This window comes from Danio rerio, chromosome 20 (genome assembly GCF_052040795.2).
Source record: "Danio rerio strain M-AB ecotype USA chromosome 20, GRCz13ab, whole genome shotgun sequence".
NCBI lineage: Eukaryota > Metazoa > Chordata > Actinopteri > Cypriniformes > Danionidae > Danio > Danio rerio.
The window spans coordinates 43,075,595-43,095,093 of NC_141040.1; the positions used below are offsets into that span (position 1 = coordinate 43,075,595).

Consider the following 19,499-nt stretch of genomic DNA (forward strand, 5'->3'; position numbering starts at 1 on the left):
AAAAAAAAAGTTGATACTTTTCAATCCACACTACACTTCCAGTGTGTCACTGGTATTTCTTGTATGAATACAAGTTGTAAAAGATTAAAAAGTGTATGAATTCTCTTTATAGTTAACCTCAGTATCAGAGAGCTCTTTCCACCGAGGCTGGCTGATCCCGATGGTGTCCAGCATTCTGGAGAATTTGAAGCGGTTTTCCGCATTGTCTATGAACTCAGGTGAGGTGCCCAGGATCCTGCACTGCTGTCTGTGAAGGGACATGGCGATGTTGTTGGGCAGCTGCCCACCCATAGACAGAATAACACCCTCTGGATTCTCCATCTCATAGATGTCCATCACCACCTGTGATCAAAACCAAACAAAAGTTTTTGTATTTTATTTACATATTTTTATTTTTTTATTATTTAATTATTTATTATATAATCTAAATGTAAATATAATTATAATTTAAATATAAATTTTAGTATTAGTGGTTTTAACATAAACAAAGAAAACTATAAATATAATAATATAATATATACTATAACATATTAATTATTATTAATATTATTATTATGGTAATAATAATAATTATCAGTCATTATCATAATCATCACAATAATAATTACTGCTGCTTCAGAGTAAAAACATTCCTTTAACACCCTCATTAAGTTAAAAAAATTTGTATGCCTTCTTATTATATTTTTTATTATTATAACAATACTCAGTCATCATCATCATATTAGTAAAAAATGTTAGGGTTAATAATGATAATGTTAATAGTAATAATAATAATAATAATAATAATAATAATAATAATAATAATCTTTACAATAATAATAATAATAATAATAAAAAAATTATACACCATGCATAAATTAAAATTTAAATACATAACTATATATTTAACTAATTTGAAGATCACAATCTTATACAGTACACTATGTATACCATGCAGAAATAAATATTCAGTATAAAACTCATGTCAAATATAGTAACGCATACACTATTTTTAGAAATATTTAAAGAACAAAAAAAAAAAGTTTGTTATTGGCACATTTTCTAATGATAACCACACAAGATGCATATTTAATTTATTTACCTCAAAGGAGATCTCATCAAAATACAGTCTATCACACATATCATAATCAGTGCTGACTGTTTCCGGGTTGTAGTTCACCATAATGGTTTTGTATCCCATCTGTAAGATAAATAGTACACAAAATCATGAATTCATGCGTTAAATAATAAAAATAAATAAATAAATAAAATCACATAAAAGTTTTTTTGCCCTTAATACAGACGGCTGACCTTTCTGAGTTCCATAATACACCCAACAGCACACCAGTCAAACTCCACACTGCTGCCAATGCGGTAAACCCCGGAGCCAATCACCATGACATGTGGTTGCTCGAACACCACGTCACTTTCTGAGCCGTGATACGTCAGGTATAGGTAGTTGGTTTGAGCGGGCCACTCCGCAGCCACAGTGTCGATCTGTTTGACCACTGGAAAGATCTTCCAGTCCCGTCTCAACTTCCTCACAGCCAGTTCAGTGCTGGAGTGAGGGAAATAGCAGGAATCATGCTTAAGAATGATGCTTTTTGTTTAAGTGCCCCTATTTTTTGTTTTAAAGGCTACTAATTTAGCTTTTTATAGTTTTTTTTTCAGTAAGAACATCTATCTATGGTCAGTTCTGATTTCTGATTAAAAAGACATATTATATACATTACAGCATTTTTTCGTATTGTGTAAAAATGGCTTGTTCAAAAATGTCTTTGAGGTTCTGATTACACCTAATATTAAGATGCAATCAGACAGATAAAACGAAAGTAGACTGCTATACTAAATACATGTGTAAATGGGCTCTAAATGATTTAAGCTTGTCAACATTTGACCATTACCAGGGGTGGTTTAAAATTTTTTTTTATGTATTTAACAGGATTGCTGCTGTAGGGTAAAAATGTTCCCTCAACATTCCCATTAAGATATATAACAGTTTTTTTAAATGTTCTTAGAAGGTTTAAAACTTTTAAGATGTAAATTTTGGGATAAAATTATGATATTCAAAAAGTTCTCATGGTCTCCGGTTATAATAATAATGTTTTAATAATGTTATCAACAATTTAATAATTCCATCAACATTAATGTCCTTGGAACATTTTCTATCAATGTTATAAGAATGCTCCAGAAAAATTATTTTTGTACACGCTAACATTTGCAAAACTTTAAGGAACAATGAAATGTTCTTAGAACTGCACATGGTCAAACAATAAATAAATAAATAAAAATGTTAAAGAGTTTAAATTTGCTGATTTGCTGAAATGTATTTATCAATATACAGTATAAACATGTTAAAACAATATAAAATCTGCATTAGGATTAAAGGAAAGAAAATAAATGCCGTATTTTACTTACATAAAATATATTAAATAAAATTTGTTTTTTGGACTGTACAATACTTAAATTGTATGGACTTACTTCACAATATTAAATTTAAAACATCATTAAACATTTTTTTTTTTTAAGTCTACAGTAATGGGCCTCCCACATGATGCGTTCAACCAAAAAAACATCCTAATACAAGGTGTAGACAGAGCCTGTGCGTACCCTGCTCTGATTGGCCAGCATGTTGTGGTTGGTAACCATTTACGAAGCGTCTCAAAAACAACTATCAACATCTTTTTTATAGGCAGTCAATAGTCTGCCATTATGGAAATTTGTTAAACCACAAAGAACAGAGCAGGAAGTAAAGCTCAAATTACTGATAACTTGTGTTAGTCAGTTCCAATGGTACTCCCTTTATCATGCTCTGCTGTATCTGAAAGCTTGCAGCAACAGTTGAAGTCAGTTATTAGCCCCCCTTTGATTTTTTTTTCTTTTTTTCTTTTTTAAACATTTCCCAAATAATGTTTAACAAAGCAAGGACATTTTCACAGTATGTCTGATAATATTTTTTCTTCTGGAGAAAGTATTATTTGTTTTATTATGGCTAGAATAAAAGCAGTTTTTAAATTTTTTAAACACAATTTTAAGGGCAAAATTATTAGCCCCTATAACCTTTTTTTCCCAATAGTCTACAGAACAAACTACTGTTATATAATAACTTGCCTAATTACCCTATCCTGTCTAGTTAACCTAATTACCTAGTTAAGCCTTTAAATGTCACTTTAAGCTGTATAGAAGAGTCTTGAAAAATGTCTAGTAAAATATTATTTATAGAGTAAAATTCAAGAGAAACAAAATGTACACAATTTAGCTGAAATTTTTTACTATTTTTATTTTTTTCCAATATTTTGCATAAATATAAATGTCTTATCTCTCCTCCCCCCACCACACACACACACAAAAAAAGTAATAATAGTGCATTCCTACCTTTGCACAGCTTGGGCAATCTGTTTGTCAGAGAAGCCCAGTTGCTTGGCTTTCCTCATGATCTCTGGAGGCATTGCACTCTCATCCTGCTTATACGTCTCCAGAAGCTTCTTGTGGTCTGCGATGTTCTTCATCTTATGCAGAAACCAGTGGTCTATCTTGGTCAGCTCATAGAGCCGCTCTACTGTATATCCAGCATGCAGAGCAGCTGCCAGAACAAAGATGCGCTTGTCTGTGGGAGTCTGCAACTCCTGAGAAACAGGACAAAATATTCTATAGTTTAGTTTTTTGCATTTGTTTACAAGCCTAATGCACAAAAAAACATGCATCTCCTTTGGAAGTCAGATTAAAGTTTTAAAACTTAAGTACCCACCTCTTCCGACTCTGGTTTGATGGTGTGATCGAATCCAACGCAGTTCTCATCCACCATTCTCAAAGCTTTCTGGAAGGCCTCTTCAAAGCTGCGGCCGATGGCCATCACTTCTCCTGAGATGAAAGAGAGTGCTGGATGAGTTCTCTACATACTGGATACTTGTGTTCAGCACAGATAGCACCTTCTCAATGGCAAAGGGAACAGGCTAAAATTTTACAATATTAAAATTCATAATCTTGTTTTAATACATTGATACTTTTTATTTGCTAGTGAAACATTTAGAGACTCAACATAATACATATTTATCCTGCTATTTTTTTCAAATAAATTCATCATTATTTCTATAGTGCTTTTACAATGCAGATTGTGTCAAAGCAGCTTAACATAAAAGTTTTAGTAAATTGAAACTGCTTTAGTCCAGTTTTGCCAGTTGAAGTTCAGTTTAGATCAGTTTAGTGCATTGTAAAGTTCACTGCTAAAAAGCCAAAACCCTGAATCCAATGATATGCAGTTCTACAAGTTCCAAACTAAAAATAGCCAATGACGAGGAAAAAGCTTCACCAATTGATAAGAGTGTAGGAACAAAAAACAAACACACACAAGAAACTCACCAACACTCTTCATGGAGCTGCCTATTTTAGTGCTGACTCTGAGGAACTTGCTTAAATCCCAGCGAGGAACCTTCACCACGCAGTAATCCAGACTAGGCTCAAAGTTGGCGGTTGTGGAATTAGTCACTGAATTTCTAGAAAACAACCACTTATAAGCAACTTCCAACAAGATAACAATACACAAATGTGCAGTTAGAGTCAATAAAACAGCAAATGTTAATAAAAGAACTCACTTGAGCACGGGCAGAGGGATTCCCAAGCTGAGTTTAGCAGCAACGTAGGCCAGCGGGTAACCTGTGGCCTTACTGGCCAATGCAGAGCTTCGAGAGAGACGAGCATTGACTTCAATGATGTAGTACTGTTAAGACACAAAACATTATTTCTAAAAACATTAACTTCAAAAACTATAGGACAGACCGGTCATTGATTTTTTGGGGTGTTAGTATAACTGGTGTAAGAAATATGCAAGTTTTAAAAAAATATGCAAGTATAAAAAAGGCTTGGGTGCTCCAAAACAATGCCAAAATTTGCCTTAGAAAACTGTAGCTGTCTCCTAAATGGCACACTATACACATTACACTTATGCACTATGTACAGTACTTATGCAGTAACACACTCTACAGCATAGTATATGAATGTAATGTCTTTTTAAATGGAACACAAAAGTTTTTTACTAAGCAGAAATTCAAACCGTTTCACAGATGACGTTTGCCAAATTAGTGAGACAAATTATCAAACTACCAAATAATACCTGCCATGAGCATAACCGCATTCACCATTGGGAGGTGCTACAATCAATCTCATAGGAGAATTTTGCTTTTACAATCTAAAATAAAGTAATCCAATAACAGTGCTTAAAAGCTCCACCTCTTCTGTTACTAAGTGTCCAACATTTCTCACTTCATTTGAACGGTTGAATAAGTGCATCATCCGGGTATTCAGGTGCACTTAATCTTAGAGTTTTCAGCGTAAACGCACTACTTACACTATACTACAAAATGGCATAGAATAGTGAATAAGTATGCGATTTGGGATGCACCTTTAGTGCGCCTGTACACTGTTGAGTTTTCACGAAGCTGAAAATGTCAGCGACCTCAGTTGAGCACTTCTCCAATTATTGCATTTTGCTTTTCTAATTATTGGAGATTTTAAAAGTAACATGAATTTAAAATAAAGTTTAGTTGTTACAATCAGTATTATTAGTTTTTATGACATCTACAAGCTAGTGTGCACCAAAACAGTGACACATTCACATTTGAAGATAAAAACTGATACAAATATGTAAAACTTGTTTTTCACTTCCACCTAAATCTCATGTCACCTCATACTTCAGTTTCTCATCAAATCTGGATCAATTGAATGCTATCTAGTTTCTGACATGCCCTACCCCCTTCAAGATGCTTCACATTTGATGGAGTTGAGCTCAACCTCTCTTAGTGGCAGAGAGGTGATAAGAGGTAAAAATGCTATTAGCTGCTATTTAAAAGGGGAGAAGCTACACTGTGTACCACCCCTCTTCATTTACTGGTTGAGATTGCGTTAAACTGAATAAAAATGCACATTTCAAATCATTTCACGAGACCTTTAAAAAACTGAAAGTTCTCAGCACTTGCCATAAACCGTATGCTTGAGAAAATAAACACTTCAGTGGACATGCACCTTTAAGCATTCAAAACTTTATGTTTCTCCCTTCTGCCAAAAAAAATCTACATTTTATAACATCAAAAAGCACTTCAACTTCTAATCAGAACTTCTGACAAAAGAATGCTCACTATTATCTGAAATATCCCATGCCCTGTAAGACACAACTAAAATCAGTCACTTATTCTTGCATAACTGAGTGTTCGATTAAACATAAGAAAATAATAAGATGGTTACCTACACTGCTTATATGCTGTATGTTAAAGTGGAGAAATGGTTAGGCAGGCTCAGCACTGCTATTATAGATTGTAGCTGTTATTAATCAGATGTGCTTTAGCTCAACCAGTTAAGCTAGGATATGAATGAAATGCTAATGTTTCAGATTAAAATATATGTCAAAAACACAGATGCGCATCTCGGGGTACCTTTTAAAGCTTATTATTGGAAGATATAAAAGACTAAATTACCTGCTCTGATTCAGGATTCAGGGCATACTGAATGTTGCACTCTCCCACAACACCCAAGTGGCGAATAACTTTGATGGCTGTGTTTCTCAGCATGTTGTATTCATAGTCGTTCAGTGTCTGACTAGGAGCTACCACTATGGACTCACCAGTGTGAATTCCTAGAGGATCGATGTTCTCCATGTTACACACCTAAATAAAAATAAATAAGTTTAGAAAAAGAACAGAAATGACAACACACACTGTTAAAATTTGAAAATGAGAATGTCAGAATGAAATGAAAAGCATGGCTTCATACCGTAACACAATTGTCATAGGCATCCCGCACTACTTCATACTCAATTTCCTTCCAGCCTTTAAGCGATTTGTCAACCAGGACTTGTGATGTGTGGGCAAAGGCCTGAGTGACCAACGTGATCATCTCATCTCTGTTATTGGCAAAGCCTGAACCCAGTCCACCCAAGGCAAACGCTGAACGGACCAGAACCGGATAACCAAGTCTTTCAGCTGCAGCCACTGCCTATATAAATCAATGAGAATATTTGAACAGTAATTAAAGCGAGAAAAGTTTATTTATATAGCACATTTCTTACAAAGTGGCAATTGAAAGTGCTTTACATAAACGGGAATTAAAAACTTTTTTGATACTTATTAATCTATTGGACGTCTCTTACAGATTTAATTTTTCACCTAAAATCGATAAGTTAAGCTTTACAGCTCTAATTACATCTGTACATCTAATTACGATAAGTACATCTGTACATATTTATAAAAATCAAATAAACGCAATAAAACACTAAATAAAAATAAATAAATACTTTTATTAATTAATTAATTAAATTATATTACAAACAAATAAAAATAAATGGTTGTATGTCAATATCAATAAAACTTTTGAACAATATATGAAAATATATGAAAATGTGTATTATTTTTGTTTGTATTTACAAAAACAATCAGCTGGTTAAATGTCAATGAATGCCAATAATAATAATAATAATAATAATAATAATAATAATAATAATAATATCAACAACAAATACATCTAAATAAATAACAACAATCTAAATAAGTTGAAGATTACCATAAATTTGATAGTTTCAGCTTTAGTACAAAAAGACAATGAAAAGCTAATTATTTACTTGTCAAAAACTAATACCCATCTAAAGCTTTAGATCACATTATTTCTTACAGTATTTGTAGGCCTTTCTCTCACACATAATTGGAAATCCTTGACACAGAAACATTTGTGATCCCCTGATACTGACAATACAGTTAGAAGCTAACCTGTTCAACAGACATGGCCGCCTCACTGGGGGCGACATGCTCGTTGATTTCCTCCATCTTCTCCACAAAGATCTTCCTGTCTTCTGTCATCTCTATGGAGGCCACTGGGGTACCAAGCACACGCACTTTGTATTTTTCCAGCACTCCTTGTTTTGTGAGTTCCACACCACAGTTCAGGGCTGTCTGACCTCCGAAAGTGAGCAACACCCCATCTGGACGCTCGTTCTTTATCACCTGCGTGAATTACGACAAGATTCTTGACCTCGGAAACTCATTTAGTTTAATTTTTTAATGCATTTATTTATTTTTAATTTGTAAAGAAAACATAGCCTAAAAAAACAGAGAGCTGAGTTTTTCCTACCTGTGTGACGTACTCTGGTGTGATCGGAAGGAAGTAGACTTTGTCTGCCAGGCCCTTTGAGGTTTGTACTGTGGCAATGTTTGGGTTGATGAGAATGGTTTGGATATTCTCTTCTTTCATAGCTTTTATAGCCTGGTTGAAAAAAAAAGACAAACATAAATGCACATAATAAAATAAATGCATTACATGGATGATTAGATCTCTGACAACAAACAAGTCTCAAACTAATAGAGGAAACAACAATAAATAATAATAATAATAATAATAATAAATTATTATAATAATTGTTGTTTTTTTTATTGTAACAATAATATTGTCAACTTATAATGATCAAAAACAATGTAAAAAAATTATGAAGCTAATAAGGTTATTATTATTAATGCTAATTATGTTAAATATGCTAATTATGAAATGTTTTCATAATTAGCAAGTGAAGCAGAATTAGCATAATGAAGTGCAGCGTGGAGCTTAAAGGTACTAAGACACACTGAGCAGAGTTCTTATGATTTGTCCACTGCTTTGGAACTGAGAGTGAACAGATTAACAGCTGAGCGTAAAAGCTCTTTAAACTTGATACAGCATCTAAAAAAACAGCTACTTATCAAGAGTGTGTTTAAAAAGATAAAGTAGAAGTGGTGCATTAGAAAGGAAAAACACATTATAAGTGAATGAACCCTAAACAATCTCAATGGCTGCTTTTCTTTGACCCTCACCTGAGATCCAGAATAGTCAAACTCCCCAGCCTGTCCAATGGAAAGACCACCTGAACCCAGAACCAGAACTTTACGTGGTCGAACAAAGGCATTTGGGTCAGGAGATCCAGGAAAGGTGAGGTGCTCCATTAATCTTTGCTTCACTGTTAAAACAATAGCAGTTTATGGATAATTATTATTTAATCATTTAATGTGACAGACCAAAAATATGCAAACAATTTAACTACATAGGACCAGATCACCTGATTTTCCAGCCTTGTTCTCCTTTACATCTCTGACTGTATCCAGAAACACATCAAAGAGACCAACAAGGTCTGTCGGACCTGCCATGTGTTCAGGATGGAACTGGACACTGAAAAGCAAAGTAGTTTTAATACATTTAAACAAGGTTTATACTAATTTATACTTTATTTATGCAAACACAAATTAGACATTGTTTTTATTTACCGCTATATCAGCAACCTATAGCAATTTCATGCCAAGATCAAAACAGGAAGACAGATTACATAATGATGACAGCTTTGTAAATCAAAAAGAGTGTACACAACGAAGACGACGCGGTGGCACAGTAGGTAGTGCTATCACCTCACAGCAAGAAGGTTGCTGGTTTGAGCCTTGACTGGGTCAGTTGGTGTTTCTGTGTGGAGTTTGCATGTTCTCCCCGCGTTCGCGTGGGTTTCGTCCGGGTGCTAAGGTTTCCCCCACAGTCCAAAGATAAGTGTTACAGTTGAATTGGGTAAGCTAAAATGTCCGTAGTGTATGTGTGTGAAAGTGTGTATGGATGTTTCCCAGAGATGGGGTTGTGGCTGGAAGATCATCCGCTGCGTAAAAACATATGCTGGATAAGTTTGCAGTCTGCTTTGGCGACTACAGATTAATAAAGGGACCAAGCCGAAAAGAAAATGAATGAATGAATTATACAACGGAAAAAAAAAAAACTCAAATTTTATAATAAGAAATAAAGGCTAACCTGAAGAGTGGTTTGTGATTATGAACGATGCCCTCGCTGGTTTGGTCATTAGCATTGGTGAAGAGCACATCCCAGTCCTTTGGAAGAGTTTCTGGATCCACAGCAAATCCGTGATTCTGAGAGGTGATGTAACAGCGACTGGTTCCTTTATGGATGCATGGCTGATTATGGCCACGATTACCGTACCTGAAATTCACAGAGACCATAAATAAAGCTTGTAATATTCATAAGAAAACACTTCACAGACTATAAACCATCTCTGAATGAACCCTTTGACTGTCCGCTACTGAAGAAAGAGATGTGGACTGGCATCTCATTCGGCCTTGAGCACAAGCAAACAAAGCAAGTATCCCAGGACTCTTAGGAAAACACAAGCGGTTCACTCAACTGCTGAGCTCAGCATGAACCAGATTTCACACTAGAAGATCTGGAATGTCATGGGAAGTAAGAGCCATAGCCAAACAATATAATCCACTGACTATTAACTTATGATGCCTAGTTCAAGAACACTAATTTACAATTATTTTTTTAACCAAAAACAGAGAAATTCACATTATTTAAAAGGAAATTAACATTATTTTAGTAGGATTAATAACATATTAACGCATTCATGCATCACTTATATTCAAGATAAATCTTAATATCTTGCAGTTAAAAAAAAGAAAAGTTATTTTTACAAATTATTTCTTTGATTGAAATGAAATTAAAATTCATTATAAATTGTCTCAACTTTAATTCTTTCCATATGTAATATTTAAATAATGACTTTATATTGATTTTTATATAATACTTATAACTACTAAACAATATGTAAATATATAACTACAAAACTTGACTTATTTTATTCTGTGGAACAGTGAACACTGAAAATAACATCTCAAATTGTGGTTCGGTTCACAAGGTTTTTAACAATACCTCCTTTTCTTATGTCAACCAAAATTCATCAGGTTTGGAAAGATGTAAGAGGAAGTGTATTTTGAATTTTGAATCAATTAACCCTTTAAAAAGAAATGTGCATTAGAAGTCAATGGAAAATACCATTAAAAAATTAATTAATTAGATGATGACTTACTTCATTTTGTATGTCTTTGCGCCAATGACCAAAGACAGCAGCTGATGGCCCAAGCAAATTCCAAAGATAGGTTTGGGATTCTCCACACATGCCACTTTGCGTATATTCTCTACAGTCTCCTTACAGTACTCAGGATTGCCAGGACCGTTGCTGATAAACAACCCATCAAAGTCTAGAAAAAACAGAGGCAACGTGCACAGTGATAACATTTTCAATTTGCATTTACTAGGGGAGTGAAATATTGATACAAATTATTACTTATCAATTTATATAATCATTTTTGGGGATTCACAAAGTTTACACACAATACAACAGTTGTATATACATTCATTTCATTTGCCATTTTCCCAGAAGACAACCCTCAACAATAGTGTTATTGTTTACCATTGCTGTCCAGAGGTTGATCCCAGGGGACAACAGTGACCCGGGCGCCTCTCTGGCACAAGCAACGAATCTGGTTGTACTTGATGCCACAGTCTATAGCAGTGATTCTCACTGTGCCCTCTGGATTAAACACTTTTGGTGCCTGTTGAATGGGCAATACAGAACACAAAAAAATAAATTTCACTGCATTACACAACATCATCCATCTAAAAAACACTGAAGCTAGACACCTACTTTCATGGAAACTTCTTTAACAAGGTTTCGGGCGTCTGGATTGTCAAACGGAATATTGTCAGCTGGAGTTCCTTCCACCACAAGTTTTCCCAACATGGTTCCCTTCTCTCTGATCTTTTTGGTCAAGCATCGAGTGTCAACACCTGATTTTCACAGGATAAATTATGTTTTAGTTTTTTGAACCATAGTACAATGGGATTAAAATTCTTGCTTTTACTTTGTATGAATAAAAGCAAATATTTGTCAAGCAAGAGTAGTAGTGCTGTTTGTTTATTGCTATACAAGATTTATCGGATAGCAGATACAGTTGCAGTCAGAATTATTAGCCCTCCGTAATTATTAGCCCCCCTGCATATTTTTCCCCCAATTTCTGTTTAGAGGAAATAAGATTTTTTTCAACACATTTTTAAGCATATTAGTTTTAATAACTCATTTCTAGTAACTGATTTATTTTATCTTTGCCATGATTACAGTAAATAATATTTTACTAGATATATTTTAGGATATTAGTGTTTACTTAAAGTGCAATTTAAACGCTTAACTAGGTTAATTAGGCAAGTTAAGGTAATTAGACAAGTTATTGTATAACAATGGTTTGTTTTGCAGACAATCAAAATAAAATATTGCTTAAAGGGCCTAATAAAATTGACCTTAAAATGTTTTTATTAGATTAAAAACTGATCTTATTGTAGCCAAAATAAAACAAATTAGAATTTCTAAAGAAGAAAAAATATCATAGGAATTGCCGTGAAAAAATCCTTGCTCTGTTAAACATCATTTGGGAAATATTTGAAAGAAAATAAATTCACAGGAGAGCAAATAAGTGACTTCAACTGTGCATTAAACAAAGTAAAAAATTCAAAAACAATATGAAAGTAAAACAACTCTATACTTCAGCAAACCAAAGTAGTAAGAACAAAATTAATACAACTTTTAGTGTTTTATAGGTCCATAAATACTTGTTAAACGTTTGGGTCACACTTTAAAATAAAGTTCCATTAATTAATGCAATTAATACCAAACCAAAAATGAACAACACTTGTACAGCATTTATGGTATTAATCATTACAGCATTTACTGATGCATTGTTAAAATCAAAAGTGGAGCTTGTAAACATCAGCTAATACAAGTAAACATGGACCAATAATGAATGAACTACTGTATTTCTTATGAACCAATATTTACAAAGATTTATTCATTGTTTGTTCATGTAAGTAACTAATGGAACCTTACAGTAAAGTATTGTCTGCCCTAAGAAATAGTCAGGCAAAAACTGGAACTGACTGACCTTGGAGGCCAGGGATGCCTTGCTCTCTGAGCCACTCATCCAGAGATTTGGCGGCGCTCCAGTGACTGGGATTCTCCGAAACCTCCCCAACAATGAGAGCAGCGGCATGGATTTGGGACGATTCAAACCACTAGATCACAAGAAAAAAGCAGCATTATATTTTGGGTGTATTTTTTAAATAAAGGCATATGTGTAGACACGAAAAACAAAAATAAACCTTGCTGAGTCCAAACTCTCCATCTTCATCTTTTGGAATACCATAATTGCCAATCATCGGGTACGTCAGAGTTAGTATTTGGGACTTGTAAGACGGATCTGTGAGTGCCTCCGGATAACCCACCATTCCTGTCTGGAAAACTGAGGACAGACATTTTAAGAGTCAGGAAGAGGAACGTCAAGAAGGCATAGGGCAGTAAAAGATTCTGCAGCATGATAGCCTTGGATAAAAATATCACAGTTTCACGGTATTGTGATCACTGCTCTACAATTTATTCTTTTTAAACGTCCGGGTGAAAAATAACAACTTTTCTTCATTGAACACAATATTATTCATTTTAAGAAACATTTCAAATATTTTTGAACAGTAAACATGTCAAATAAATCATTGACTTCTGCTGTCTTCATTAGTTTCAAAAACACAGATTTACTGACAACTTGAAAAGGCATCTTTACTATCTTTCTTTGAAGAATATAAAGTAAAGCCAGGGCAATGTTCAGGTCTAAAGCATGCTTGGATGTTGGTGCACTATTGATTTGTTTTTCAAATGTTTGTTGATTCATGGGCTGACCAGTAGCTTTTCATGTGATATTTTTCACTGTTGCCCTAAAAATATAAAAGGAGTACAGAAAACTTGCGTATACTGTAGGAACACTTTATCAGAAATTTGTAGTGGTTTCAAACCCTTGACTCTTCCAAACCACAGTCAACCTTGAAACCAGTTATCGCCCCATTCCTAATGTCAAAAGCAGTGTTACACCAATATAAGTAACTCAATCACTTTTTCCATAGACTTAAATGGGTCTCTGATTTTTTTTATATACCGTAAACAACTTCACTACATGCTTTGTCGTGCTACAGGCCTTTGTTTTGACTTTAATTTGTTAAAGATTAACCAAATAAAGCTGACTTGGCCTAAATTGATGTGGTATCAGATGGGATCAGTATGATATAAGAGGGGTTTTGTCATTTATAATGCAACTGTCTGCAAAAAGCCCAACTAAATGAATGAGTATGAAATTGAAGGGGGAAACATGTAACATTTAAATGTGCTTGCATTCATTTAAGTCTGTTTTTTTCCTTTAGACAGAAAACATTTTTAATTTTAGGCCATGCTTGCTCAATCTTTATCACTGAAATTTTCTAATTTGCTGTATATGGAGGAATGGGGAGGACACTTACAGTTGAAGTCAGAATTATTAGCCCCCTTTTGAAGTCTGATAATATTTTTTCTTCTGGAGAAAGTCTTTTTTGTTTCATTTGGCAAGAAAGATTTCGGTTTTTAATTAAAAAATAAATAAATTTTAAGGTCACAATCATTAGACCCTTTAAGCCATATTTTTTTTCATATAGATCAAATCATCGTTATACAATAACTTGCTTAATTACCCTAACCTGCCTAGTTAACCTAGTCAAGCCTTTAAACGTGAATTGAATACATATCTAATAAAATATTATTTATGATTATCATGAAAAGAGAAAGTAAATCCGTTATTAGAAATGAGTTATTAAAACTATTATGTTAGGAAATTTGTTGAGAAAAAAAATCTGTTAAACCGAGATTGGGGGAAAAACAGGGGGGCTAATAATTCAGGGTGGCTAATAATTCTGACTTCAACTGTAAAATAAAGAAATGTGTCATTTAATATTTTAATCAAATCAATATTTAAAACAGGGGTGCCCAAACTTTTCCTTTTGAAGGGCAAAACATCTTGATTGAGGGCTGTAGGCCGAAGGTAAAAACACTAAACTGTATTACATTTAAATTTTCCATGAATAATTTCTTAATTTATTTCCTCATATTTAAAAATATATACAAAACATTGCTTTAAATTATATGAATTAATGCGAAATTTGACAAGTTTCATAATGAAATGATTACAGTAAAAACATAAGCCCATTAACAACACAATGGAGTTCATTGCTGCCTTTGATTTGATCCCAGATGTCTCAAGCATTGTATTGATATGTTAGAAATTCAGATTCATTTACAAAACATTAAACAAAAGGTTACATTATATTCAAAATGATGCTCTGTGTCAGAGATATTCGCCCCAATCTACCCTCCCCATCATTCTCCCTCTCTTTTCAAATGGGATGGTGGGCCAAATCAAAGGTTAGCATGGGCCAACTTTGGCCCGCGGGCCCTACTTTGGACATCTAGGGTTTTAAAATGGACAAATATAGATATAAAAGTATTTAATATTTATTTTATATATAGTGACAAATGTGTTACAATAAAGCTGTAATATGCCAACTACTATTGTAAAGGTGTTTAGCTTTTGTTTCCCTCTGAACATTAGAATGTGTCCTGTTAAATTAGGTTTTTTACCCTCAGCAAACTTTTTTTTTTTTAAATAGAAAACCAAAATGTCATTCAGTGAGTTTACACAACAAAACAACTTTCATCAGGTATAGTGCAGCTCCAAACCATTAGCAGTATAGTTTCACATTTTTAAACATTTCCCTTTAAGCATGATCAATTATGTATGATCAATTACTTTAAATATTTCCACTAGTACAGGTCAGAAAAAGTATGTTTTTTCATTTTTACACAAACATATTGGTAATCTGAACAAGAATAGAACATTTATTTGCCCTATAAATACCCATTTATCTCTTAAAAGTAGACCCTACATATCATCACAAAGGTGAAATGTGATTTATTTATTTAAGGGATTTAAACATTTTACTTAAAGCACACCTGCATATAATGCTTTCCCCCACAAAAAGTGTTGCTAAAACATCTAAATGCAAATATTTTTGTGCTTTAGAGACTTTACCAACTTTATAAATTCATCTAAGTGTATACTTATAACAATATTAAACAAGACATAAAAAATCATATGGTAAAGTCACCAACTAACTAACTAACGTTTTGTCAACCTGCACCAAAAAGCAAACACTTCTCTAATTGTTCACTACCTTAACTTTTAAACGGTGATCCTAAAACAATGCGTGTGACGTCAGCCATGTGGCGCACACATGCCCTACGAAGGGGCTACTTTTGAGTGTTCCCTTTTAAAACATTTAGCGCGAAATCCAACACGTGTAACTTCCGGCTCATCAGCTACATATTTATCGGTCACGCATTCCGGGAAGAGGACAGAACAGAACAAGTGTACCATTCGGAGAGGTGCTGACTGGGACACATTTCATGCCAGTGCTTCTTAATTTTCACTTACCAACTTCACCAGACACTGAAGATACGGCACCGAACAGACGGCCTTTAAATGTCGTCCCGTCCTCCAGCACTAAAGATGCCATTTTCAGCGACATGACTAAACTGTTCGTATTTCTAAACACTAAGCGAATATCTAGCGTTAACAAAAAGTATAATCGAGTCGAACTGAATGACTTCTGTTTCTCCCTTATCGCCGAAGTTTGCCCACGTGAAAAGCACGCCGCGCAAGGTGATGTTCACCCGGATGCGGAGTAAATAAATGCGCCTTTAGATGTTGTTGTTATCTAGGCCAAATAGCATGCTGTCCCTGGTGTAGAAAAAGGCTCATTGGTCGTTATTGATGTTTTGAGGTGGTTAAAATCAAAAAGTGGTCCGGGTCAATGGAAAAAAAGTCCACGCTCTGCTCCAGCAACAGTAGCGTGGAGCCGTGCACGAGCACTCCGGCTGCTTTTATACGAGCGTCAAAAGCTGTGCGTCAGGAGCACGTCACGGAGGAGGAGGAAGATCTGCTGGCCTGCTGTAAAGGCTTCATTCATAAAAAGATGACTTTGCTTCTGATATTGATGACATTTTAAACGGTGTGTTGTGGATTAAGTTTTTCTACTCCAAACTGCCTATATTTGAATAATATTTACAATTAAAAATAGTGATATTGTTGAATCATTTTTTATGTTTTAAACAACAGATACATGACAATAGAACAGAGAATATAATGCCAGGGCGATAGCAGACAAATAATAAAAGTTCATTCATTCATTTTCTTGTCGGCTTAGTCCCTTTATTAATCTGGGGTCGCCACAACGGAACGAACCGCCAACTTATCCAGCAAGTTTTTCTCACAGCGAATGACCTTCCAGCTGCAACCCATCTCTGGGAAACATCCACACACATTCATACACTACGGACAATTTAGCCTACCCAATTCACCTGTACTGCATGTCTTCGGACTGTGGGGGAAACCGGAGCACCCGAAGGAAACCCACGCGAAGGCAGGGAGAACATGCAAACTCCACACAGAAACGCCAACTGAGCCGAGGTTTGAACCAGCGACCTTCTTGCTGTGAGGCGACAACACTACCTACTGCGCCACTGCCTCGCCCACATACAACTATTCTCAGTCAGAATTTGGCCATTTGAATTAATAATAATAATAAAGTAGAGCTTTGTAAAGGTACATTTGAAAAATCATGCATAACAATAGCCAAATCAGTATTCAAATTAATTTTAATATTGTCCACTTTTGGTGCTTCATAGCTTTTTATTGGTCGTTTTTTGTTTCAAGAATAAGGTCCAAGATTTAGAATAAAAGTTACATGTATAATATTTTCTTTATAACAAAAATACAGTAGGAGTGTAGTGAAAGATGACGTCACTTTCATCAGATTGAATGTTTTCTTGCACAGCTGGATGTTGGACTCATGAAAAATAATTGTTTGCATTGGTCAAAACTGATTAGTAGAAGTCATGACAGCCAACACAGTATTCCACTTGATCTTAGCGTCTTTATCGATGGGTTGTTTTTTACATAAATAAGATGACAAATTCAGGACCTTTGTCAGTGAGGGGTGGGTCTTTCGAACCACCTGAACCCCCCTGGCTACAGGCCTGCAAATGTCTAGTTTTAATGGCCTTTTTATTAGTACTATGTTGATACTAGTACTAGTACAAAAGTAATTTATCAGTTCCTTATAAAACAAAGTAAAACTGTTTTTTTTATTTTTTATTTTTTTGGAAAATTAACACTTATAGTAAAGAAAATTATTTAACAAAATAAATTGATTAATAACAAGAACTTCATTCAGATTATCATAATTAAAATACCCAAAAATTACATTTTCAATATGTTAATTAAAATTAAAGAGTATTTAGCATCATACCATCATACCAAATCATTTTAACATAACCACAGTGCCAAAAGATGTGGGGTACAGTTTCCAAATACAAAGAGCAAAAGGGTAATTTATATCAATATCATTTTAAAATTTAATAGGAATATGTTTTACTGTATATAATAATTGAATGAAATATTATTCATCATTATTATGAAATCTTATAGGCTACATCGTCACCTTCAGTGTCAAACGGCTCTTTAGAAAACATTCTAATATTATTATTTGAGCATAAGAAGCATTGCTTATTATAAATATTATTAAAAAGTTAAAATCAGTCCACCAGTATATACAGGTTTCCTATATACAGCATACATATACATTTTATACAGGATTCCTATTTTGTGCAAACATGGTTATAGTGTTCCTTTAAAAATAAGCTTTTATTGGTCAAAGAAAAGTCTTTAGAATTTTTTTTAAATAAATGTTTTTTTTAACTCTATTCATCAAATAATCCCAAAAAGTAAAATGTATTCATTTTCTAAAACAAATTAAGATAATTGTATCAGTTTCAACACTGATAATAATAAAAGTAATTATTAATGAATGAGCACTAGTAATAATAACAAACCAGCATATTAGAATCATTTTTGAAGTATTATGTGATAAAGTATGAATTGCAAAAATAAAATGTATTCACACACAGCACTCTTTTTATTTTTAATTGACCTAATAATTCAGAATAGTATTGTTTTTATGCCATTTTCCATCAAAGAAAAGCTTTTAATGAGCATTTAAATTAATTTGTTATATATGATTATGAATCTAGGAAAAAACACGTTTTGATTAAGATTAGGTACTTATTTTCTCATATTAATGACTTTCTCAAAATAATGAGATATTTTCTCATATTAATGACTTTCTCATAATAATGACTAGCGGTGGAAAGAGTATTGAAAAATCATACTTAAGAAAAGTACCATTACTTGCCTAAAAATGTAGTGCAAGTAGAGTATATGTTGTGAATATAACTTAAAGTATGAGTATAAAGACCTTTTTAAAGTACTCAAGAGTCGTGAGTATTACGCTGTAAAAAGCTAATGCTTTTACATCTAATTTATGGATGTGTGTTTTTGTAAACGTAACATTCTGTAGTGCATCTAGTTATTGCCCAGCAGACACACAACGTCATAAGACGTTAATATTAGGTTAGATTTAGGTTGTGATATCAGGTGACCAAAAGTCTAGCCAGCATCTAAGGGCAACATTATTTTGATGTCCAATAACGATGTCAAATGACGTTGATTTTTGGTCAATTTTAGGTTGTGGCAGAAACCAAAATCCAATCTGTCATCAGGTATGGCAACCAAAATCCAGCATCTGATAGATGTCATAGTGGTAACGTCCACACAGTGTCAAGCTGTAACATCATTAGGTTATGATATTTGGTTGATTTTAGGTTGGCTGTTGGACACTGACGTAGGTCTGATGTTAGGTTCTGATGTCAACCCAACTTT

At 33.9% G+C, this 19,499-nt stretch overlaps 1 protein-coding gene across 4 annotated transcripts in view; it reads right to left on the bottom strand.

The window, feature by feature from the left end:
* The window catches only part of cad (carbamoyl-phosphate synthetase 2, aspartate transcarbamylase, and dihydroorotase), a 41,092-nt gene extending 24,518 nt beyond the window's left edge, over positions 1-16,574 (bottom strand). For 3 of the 4 annotated variants that reach the window (XM_087296318.1, XM_087296317.1, XM_087296316.1), the window contains exons 1-20: positions 16,155-16,574; positions 12,970-13,109; positions 12,753-12,882; positions 11,465-11,607; positions 11,231-11,372; positions 10,847-11,018; positions 9,775-9,960; positions 9,047-9,156; positions 8,805-8,947; positions 8,092-8,223; positions 7,731-7,964; positions 6,742-6,963; positions 6,447-6,635; positions 4,572-4,696; positions 4,339-4,472; positions 3,728-3,840; positions 3,355-3,605; positions 1,291-1,537; positions 1,082-1,180; positions 118-342 (exon numbers count right to left, since the gene is read on the bottom strand). In XM_087296318.1, coding sequence (XP_087152444.1) covers positions 118-342; positions 1,082-1,180; positions 1,291-1,537; positions 3,355-3,605; positions 3,728-3,840; positions 4,339-4,472; positions 4,572-4,696; positions 6,447-6,635; positions 6,742-6,963; positions 7,731-7,964; positions 8,092-8,223; positions 8,805-8,947; positions 9,047-9,156; positions 9,775-9,960; positions 10,847-11,018; positions 11,231-11,372; positions 11,465-11,607; positions 12,753-12,882; positions 12,970-13,109; positions 16,155-16,248 — 3,231 coding nt within the window. In that variant the 5' untranslated portion in view covers positions 16,249-16,574. 4 annotated transcript variants of the gene reach the window in all.
* Between the last annotated feature and the right edge of the window lie 2,925 nt (positions 16,575-19,499).